Source organism: Branchiostoma floridae, chromosome 4, assembly GCF_000003815.2.
Source record: "Branchiostoma floridae strain S238N-H82 chromosome 4, Bfl_VNyyK, whole genome shotgun sequence".
In the NCBI taxonomy this organism is placed as follows: domain Eukaryota; kingdom Metazoa; phylum Chordata; class Leptocardii; order Amphioxiformes; family Branchiostomatidae; genus Branchiostoma; species Branchiostoma floridae.
In genome coordinates, this window is record NC_049982.1 from 23,807,970 (window position 1) to 23,817,361 (window position 9,392).

The following is a 9,392-nucleotide window of genomic DNA, read 5'->3' on the forward strand; positions in this document are numbered from 1 at the left end:
AACTAAACCCCCAGTTCTTTTGTAACCATGACGTGTATCCATGTATGTGGGTCCGGCGCCGGGCGGTCTTTCCAAGGATGTAAGGAATTCAATAAGGGACATAATGACAGATAGCATCCAACACAGATATGGATATATTTCTGAATGCAGTTTGTAATGGACATTCTGTTACCACAATATAGTAGCTTCAATGCACTGCTTAAAGAGAAAGTTGACATACACATTGTTTTTCTGCTCTGTGTAAATCATCCTGAGACAGTGTACAGTTTAGAATAGGGCGTGGAATATATCACGAGAGAATTAATGACAAAAAAGGCGCTTATTCAGTCAATCAGACTGGTATTTTGCCATGCCAGATCCCTAGACCTGCATCGATACGTACTAATGGCAAGGGTACTCACATCTATTTGATGCACACATAATCAGTCATAATGTACTGTGATGTAAAAAATATACAATGGCAAAGGAAGTGGCTAATGAATAGCCCCACGTTTTAAGTGATTTGGTAACTGGGCTTTGTGATGTTAATAGAAATTTATCTTTTGGACACTTTCTAGATATTTGCTCGAGAGGATTGTTATAACTGTTGACAATGACTCCGTTTACAAATGACTTTTCATTTAGTGCTGCATCCATTATGCAATACTTGCACAGTCTCCCCCGAACTGGCAGCTTCTTATACATATAAGGTCATTTTTTTCTTCCTATTACTTATTTTGCAAAATTGATGTTGTCTGTAATTGTGTAGACATGTATTCTGACATTGCTTACCTAAGAATGTTCTGTTTTTTTGTTAAACTGATGTAGCATTTGTAATCCCTCAAACGTTTGCGTTTTTCGTCTATATTCAGATGTTAGTCTAAGAATGTTTTGTTCTTGTAATGCCGATGTGATACGTATTTGTATCAGATCTTTTAATGTTTGTAAATGTCTTGGTGCCTGTTTAAAATTTTGTTGTTGTTTCTGTTCTCGTGAGTGTTATGTTTCTATATGTGTAAAGCAGGTGTTGTGTTGTACCAAGAGCTGACGTTCTGTGTTCATAAATGTGCTATATAGCTTAGATGGCGTTCTTTTTACCTAAAAGACCTGTTACTTACATTAGGTGTGTTTATTTTTGAAGTTTTTCACTGTCATTAAACACAATATTTTCTCAGCTTGAATTTCGGTCGCTCATCCGTCGACCTTCGTCAGGAATGGTGATTCAATTACTCTGAGAACGTGACCTAGGGACACGTGACTCAAGTAAAGAATCGTAGATGCCTTGCAAGCGGTCTCTGTTAAATGTCGGCTGGTGTGCTCTTATGTAGATGTGTTTATATTTTTGATGCCTCTGATGTCTTTGTTAGTCTTTCGATTTTTTTTAAAAATTTGTATTATGCGTATATAAAAAGCTTAATGTGTAAACTTGAAACCAGGGAAGGCAATCTGTACAGAAACCCAGGGATGTCACCCATGCACAGAAGTCCTAGGGAAGATCCAGGGGGATAAACACAGAAAGAACAGAAAATCCATGGGGGGGGGGGATAAAAACTCCTGTAAGTCCTACGAAGTAAACCTAGGACCACAATGAGTTAATCGTATGGATTTTATGAAATTTAATGCATTGTCTACATGAATAAGTAAGGGTAGGGTTGGTTTGCAGAAGGGAAGGAAGTGTTAGTGTAACGCAAGGGTGGTGGTAGAGTGGTCTCAATGGCGCGCCTTACATGGAGTTCGGGAGAATAGCTACCGGTGTTTTTCATACGCTCAAAACCCAAGAAAACACAAGTCTTGCTACGTTTGAGGCTTGTATTGTTCCCCCCTCCTCTGTCTCTAGTGTATAGATTTGACAATGATTGTATTAAATTGTGTATACATGTTGTTGTAATTGAATTGCACGTGTGCAGTAAATAAGTACGTATTAGCAATGGACAATAAGTACCACTGTAAGTCTTTCGCAAGTTTAGTAATTCATTGTGTATACATGTTGTCATGTAATGAAATTAGAATATTGACATAATGTCTAAATTATGCAATATCAACATTTTGGAAGCCACTTATCGAATCTTTCTTGGAACAAAATCACTTCCCTTTCATAATCATAATTCATAGACACAGCATATTATCTTCACCGTGTACCTTTTTCCGTCTTTTCCTAACACTTGCTAGAACTTTACATTTCCTTTCATTTCCCATTATTACCCTTGCCAATATTCAACAATTGTATGGATAGAAAAATACCACCCTATAACAGTATCTTCTTCACCTGCTAGACTGCTAGATTTAGTTCATATGTCCAGTCGATTACTAAAGGGGGGGGGGGGCTAAGAACAAAATTACATGGTACTTGATAAGCCAACAATTAAACAACGAACATTTTTGTTTCATCATCGACATACAACGTTACGTGGCGACCAACTTTATCAATGTAAACATTAAAAATGTTCTAAAGAACAATAGACAATCGTGTCCCATCTCATAATTACTACTGGTTAAAGATCATTGTAGGAGAAACTGACATGAAGATATTTTGTTAAGATATCGTCATGTTTGTCGATGTTGCCTGGTTTTTGTTTGAAAGAATAATTACAAGAATTTGTATTTACTACAGGTACATTCGCAGTCACGGCTAGAATTACCTAACATAAGAAACATCTCTTTCTTCTCTTTCTTCATTACCTTCGCCAAGAAGGTTGAATTTTGGGTATCGTTTGTATGTGGGGTGTGTGTTTGTAGAAGAACAGCATATTCAAGGATGCCTGCAAGGATCAAATTGATATTTGGTATTTGGGTAGGTCTTTATGAGACCTGGAAACGATTGGATTTTGCCCCGTGGCTTGTTACGGCACTGCAGCAGAACTTTCGGGTTTGATATCTTGATTAATTTGCACAATTAATGAGGAAATTGTCGAAAGCCGCTCAGTTCCATTTGCAATATGAGACGTCATTGGTAAATGAGTAAGATAAGAATATGATAAATAAGCATTATGCAAATAAATACCTAATTTGCATAAGTAATGAGAAAATGCAATGACCCCGTTGTGGTAAATGACAGGAAAATTTCTTACTTGTATCATTTGGAAGTTATGAACAGGTGAATATTGATTATGAAAATTAGGACCTAATTTGCATAAATTATCAGAAAATGCGATTAAACCATTCTTTCTTAACATAGATTGTGTATGTCTGTCATTTGGATGGAAGAGATGATTGACTTATATCATTTTATGCAAATTTTGGCCTTTTTTGCAAAATTATTAACAAACACAATTGAAATACCGGTTTTAAAGGCTAAAATCATTTGGCGATGGTATGGGGTCGTGGAACTCTAGTTCTTTGTGATCAGACTAACATGGCATGTGACATTTGAACCCGACTCGATGTCGATGGCAGTGGCAGTGATTTCTGTTCCTCCAAACTTGATTTTTAATTCTATGTCTCGCTCTGTCCCTTTCGTGGTATCTGGGCTGCTAACCGTGATGCTACACCCTTCACGGATCACTCCTTCATCGTCTACAAACTTAGGGTTCTTTGCTTGAGTGACATAAAAGTCAAATGTGATCTCTGTATGGTCAGGCTCAATGGGGTGGAATTTAAATGTCTTACTTTCACCAATACGCAGTGCCTCGTCCATCCGCACGAGAATTTCAAATATGTCTCGGCATCTTACTCTTCCAGTGCTTGTTGTAAACTTCTTACTCAAAGGATGCACACCCTCTTTAAATGTTCCACACGCATCAACACCATACGTCCTTGCACTGATCCTCGTTTGGATGATCTTTGGGCTATCCCCGAACATAACCGCGCCTTTCACAATGGCCATTTCAGGATCGGCTGGTACCAAGATACGGTACTTATTCTGAAACTCCTCTCTGATGGCCTTTTGTAGGACTGCAGACCCTGAGAAGCCACCCACAAGGAAGAAATATCTCACATCCTTTAACTCGCGATTGCGAAGGAGACTCCTAATGTGCTCAATAATGGAACTGACTGCTGTCTTAAAAAAATGTTTCATGATACTACCGTTAAGGCAAAGGAAATCTTTGCTTATCATTACCTCGCCGCCGGGACACCGCTGTTTGATGATATCATGAATAGTCAGCTCAGTATTGCAGTTTGCCTTCGTACAGTGGTCTATGAAGCTAGTTGGCAGTCTGACTCTAGTTGGCAGATCTTGAATAGACCGCTCGGACCGCTTCTTCATCTCAAAATCCCCAATGATCTCTAACCAGTCAGATGGGTATGAATTCTTATATCGGTTTACTACATTTTCCCCAAATATGTCTTTGAGCTTCACCTCTAACTCTTGATCCACCTTACTCCCACCCCACGCTCCCCCTGTAGCCCGGTAGATCTCGTGAATGGAGTCATCTGGCTGGATACGATGAGCGGTGATGTCTACAGTACCTCCTGAACAACATCAACAACAAATATGTAAACCAACCTACTACCCAACAAAGCAAGGAATGAACAAACCACACAATCAAACAATCAATCAATCAACCAGCCGACAATCCATATGCGTATCTGACTAATTAGACCTAACATACGAGCAAACAATCAACCAACTGACCAACTAACCTTCAAAAGAATCAACAAATAAATGAAAGCAACGGGCCCCCAAACAGTCAAGCTCACAGAAAGCCAACATAAATGTAGTCATCCCCACGGGAAACTGAAGTGTCAGTCTGCTGAGACAGCAATTTCTAATTCCATCTTCTACAGCTGGGTCTTCTTGTAATATCGATCTTCTTGTGGTTACTAGTATCTATTGATGATGTCTAATACATTGTATACTACATTGGCATTGCAGTGAGCTGATTAGAAGGATGCACTAAACCTTACCCCCACAGTCCACCACTAAGTAGCTCGTGCCGTGCCTTGCTATGACATCTCGCACAAGCGCTTCATCAGTTTCCTCTGCAAAGTCGACCAGCTTTAGCTCGCGACACCACAGAGACGCTGCCTCCGGTTCGAGGGCGATGATGAGTTGTTCAGGCATTTTGGAGCTTAGCAAGTCAGCCTAAAGGAATTGAGAAAACGGGTACATGTCAAGAGTTAATGACTTCAGCAAAATTTGTCTTAGCCCTATGTACATTAATGCGAAGATGCGCCTACGTACATTTTGATAAAGAAGTTGTCAACCTGTACATGTATATATAATACCTGGTAGGCAGCGTCTCTCATGAACTGACGAGCACTTGACTGCCAGATGGCTGGAACGGTCAGGACCCACTGTATGTCGGCTGTTGTGAACTCCACGGATGTCCTCTCTTTCATTACTTGTAGGGCCTTATCCTTCAGGAAGCGGAGAGCGTGCGCAAAGACGTCCATCGCACGCAGTCGTTTTCCATTTCTTGCGGTTAACTTGGTATTCTTTGTGATAGTCTGTAAAGTATAACGATATTCATACAAATGTAACATACAATTAAAGACAGTCAAACCTTCCCAAGCAATCACCTTTTCAAGCCAACCACCTGGTCATCACAACCGCTTTTTCTCGGTCCCCATTGACGTATCAAACGACCTCTTTAAGACGGTCACCTGTCCAAGGCGACCACGACCACCAAAAATTGGGACCAAATCCCATAACGACAGCATCATTTTCAATCTTGATGTGGCATCAATTTCCGATGATATCTAGCGCGAATTTGTGCCGAAATCGGATTTTGGCTGCCATACGATGTTATGTTCAAAATAAAGATGGCGGCGGATGCACGGGGGTGGGTCATTTTGGCAGTCTCGATGGACATTTTGCTGTAAGAAAATCTTAATCTAATTCCTACCGCGGGATTTTGTGAAACATCTGTAGAAACTTGCGCTTTCACGTGCAGGCCGCCCGCGAGGTGAGCAGGGAAGTGTCATGCCCAGTTTGTTTACCTTTCATATGACAGCGCCCCAAACTCCATCTGTACATTAGTCACAACAGAGCAATTCAAGGCATTCGATAGGATTGATCACCCTACAGCAATCGTATGCTAGACCTAGAAGTACGCCCAGCTTTGATACGTACCTTGGGTTTGTAGTTTCATCTCAGACCGGCGTCAAACAGTCCGCTACCAAGGTACTAAAACCTCTGACTGGCGGTACCTAACCTGTGGCGTCGCAAAAGGTACTTTGTCAACCTCGTCAAAGAGTACATATCGGACGGGGTAGTCGCTTCTCCATTACAATGTTCGGTTTGCTTTAATACAAGGAGTAAAGAAGACGGAGCATTGTTGTGTAAACAGTCAAAATCGGCGGGCGAAATATCCTATCGCCCAAACACGTTTTGCTTGGTGCAACGTTTTTTTTTTCAAACCCACTGCGCTACTACCTTTGCAGTGAGAACACCCCTTTTCCCTATTATAACCTGTACAGCAGGGTTGAGTTGAGAACTACAAGTTGAAGACGCACGTAACCCGACCCGCATGGGAAATGCAGCTACCATGGCAGCAGCCCTGGCGACAGCGTTTAGAGGCAGGGCGTGCCCTGTAAGGCGTAAAATGCAACTTGTCACCAATCACAGCCAACAAAGCGGTAACGACGTCGTGTCAATCACGAAGAAGCGCGGAAATTTGCGAAAAAAAGGGAAACGGCGATGTTTCCCGAGAACCCAAAATAAGCCCGTGATTGGTCGTGTAAAATAAACGGAAATCTCCGAACTCCCGAGCTTCGATATCGAAATTTCTGGAAGAGTCTTAAGCTTGTGACTGTGATTACCGGAGGGACCGGACAAAATGCATTATTGAATTATTTCGCCTAGGCGTCAACCAGTCAAGATGATGACGCGGAAACTGTTGCTCCTAGTCCAAGTGTTCAGTGACAAGGACAAGGGGCAGCGATTGAGTCAACGCCGGGACACTGATCGTGAGGAAACGACGTCGGGACCGCGGTGGAGTTTGAGCCTCCCAAATCCAGGCGCAAACTTGTCTATAACTTTTCATCAAAAATGTCGCAAGAATCGGCCGTGGCTTCGTCACATCGGAGACGAAGACGATGAAAAGATTGAGTCTGGCGTCTATTTATGGTTTGCACGAGGAGGAAAACATCCTTTGTCGATGGCACTGTAGAACTATGAAAATTATCAGTGTGGCGGTGTACGAGCATCCGAAATGTGCGATACACACACGATGGCCAAGAAAAAATAGATTACTGTGTCTTTGAAGTACCGTGTCAGGATCGTAATAAATTCTAATTTCCCGACATACATTTTTAAATCGTACAAGGTCAGGTTGGTGCCGATCTAGCCTCCGTCGCAGACTTCGAGCGGGGATGACTTTTATTCTATTTTTATGGGGCGGTGTGTGTGTGTGTGGGGGGGGGGGGGTCGTCGTTGGTTCTGTTGGTTCTGGTCCTGTAAAACTTTGGAAATATTCATGGTGTCGTTAGTCTGCCCGGGTGGTCGTCTTGAGTAGGTTTGTAATTAATTAATAAAATACAGAAAGTCTAAACCATGCAAATCAGTCCGTGGATAACTAAAATTCTGCATTCACTGTAAAAGAATGCACACGTTTATGGTTTATGAATGATATTCAAAAGGTTTCAAGGTTTCCGAGCACCTCCCGGACCAGTGTCCGTGGATAAGATAACACTGTATGTATATGTAGTTTAACGTTACTGATGCTGCAATTCTTAACAAATAGTCTATATTTTATTTCCAATCTACCTGGTCATCGCCTTCCTTGAATAAGCTCATCTTGAACAGATCAAAGAAGTAGTACTTCGTGTCGCCTTTTTCTTCCAGCATGGCGTATTCCTCCTTTGCTTCGAAGCCGAAGCTACGGAACCTTTCTTTGGGATCCAGCAGTAGACATGTTGGCGTTTTCAGCGCCTGGTATCCTTTTTCGTTTCCCCAAGCCTTGTTCACCAGGATTCCCCTTTCACCTTCTTGATGGTTGAACGAAAACGCGAAACCACTGAATGTTGTTCCAAAGTCAATTGCTACTACAGCCATATACTGGCTGGATGAAGCAGCCATAACTTCGTTCGTCTCTGGAATTGTTCGTCACTAACAATTGTTTGCACTCCTTCACTTCAGACTAACAGTAGTCCGACGTCGACTGCCCAACGATGTTTTGATTAGGGGTGAAAAGTCCCGGCTACCTGTTATACATATGAACAATGGTATTTGCTCTTGTGATATTTTTGTCATGGTAACGTCGCTTGCTCTATTTGTTCACGGTATGTAAGGTATGTACTTAAGAGTTCAAGTCACACGTTAATCATACCCAATTTCAAAGCAAGTTTATGTCCTGTATCACGGACCATCCACTCCCCCCAACCCCAACCTCAGGTAAACGACTCAGCTATGCGCAATAATCTTCGCAAATCAAAATCATATGATTAAGTAGACAGGAACAGTCCATCAAGATACGTACGTAAACTTCAGCGTCTGGGAGTATCATCGGAAACCACCTTAAATCAAAATGAGGGCTGAAAATACCTAAGATTATAATTAGTATCAAAACATTGTGTTGAATGCCTTTATCCAACCATTAAGTTTAGTTTTGCCAGTCTATGTTGCTGCAGCTGTTGTTTGTCCAGACCCTTGGGAGAAAAGAGACGCTTATGCGTCATAACACAGCTCCTTAATGATAATGTTAATATTGATGTCTATGAGATATGTTGTTCGCAATGTGCACCATTTCGCTCAGCAAATCAAATCAAGTCAAATCAAATTCACAAGCCCTTTTACGTACTAAGAACGTATACTGGCATTGCAATTATCATCTGTGACTTGATTCGTGGAATAATTCAGTCACCTTCTCTTGTAGATTCCAAAAAGACGAATGTAATAAAAAATACATTTTAAATAGCACTCTTCAATAGATCAATACAAATACTGTAGCTTAGCAATCAGATCACGTAAGTTACTCTTCACCTGTGCCACCTCTTTATATCTGATCATTGTCAACATTCTCACCACATACCGCGTTAATCGGTGGCTGTGTGTATAAGGTTACCAGGTGACGCAAATGACTTCATTGAATCGCTCCAGTCATGGCAGGTAGACCACGTACTGCACCGATGTCGGCTCCTTCCTCATCGCGGACACGTCAGCATGTGCAAGATATTGAACCCGCCGAACAGATGAACGAATGGGTGGATTCTATCACAAGTCATATGACGACAACTGTCTTTAATTGGAGCAAAGAAATGTCCAGTTTGTCGTCGGAAAATAAAAGGCTATCGGAGGAATTGCAGAGTCTGAGAAAACGGTGAGAGCTTTCCATTACAACAACCGGGGGCGTATTCAGTACTGGCTGTATCTTAACTTGTCTGATAGGAGTTTGGATTTATAGTCTTTAAAATCAAGTCCATTTGAAATGGTTCTTCGTCAAACGTCTCAGATTCGCCCCCTGAGGTCTGCTGATCATTTTCTGCCATGTCCACGTTTTACATTTGTGTGGGGGAACCATAGATTATCAACA

The 9,392-nt window shown here is 41.5% G+C and overlaps 1 protein-coding gene across 1 annotated transcript; it reads right to left on the reverse strand.

The window, feature by feature from the left end:
• Nucleotides 1–3,307: 3,307 nt before the first annotated feature.
• Nucleotides 3,308–8,021, reverse strand: LOC118413663 (heat shock 70 kDa protein 12B-like). The gene is made up of 5 exons (XM_035817190.1): nucleotides 7,628–8,021; nucleotides 5,146–5,367; nucleotides 4,825–5,002; nucleotides 4,108–4,389; nucleotides 3,308–3,879 (listed from the first exon to the last, which is right to left on the reverse strand). The coding sequence occupies exons 1-5, from the start codon at nucleotides 7,937–7,939 to the stop codon at nucleotides 3,308–3,310; spliced, it is 1,566 nt and encodes a 521-aa protein (XP_035673083.1). The 5' UTR covers nucleotides 7,940–8,021.
• Between the last annotated feature and the right edge of the window lie 1,371 nt (nucleotides 8,022–9,392).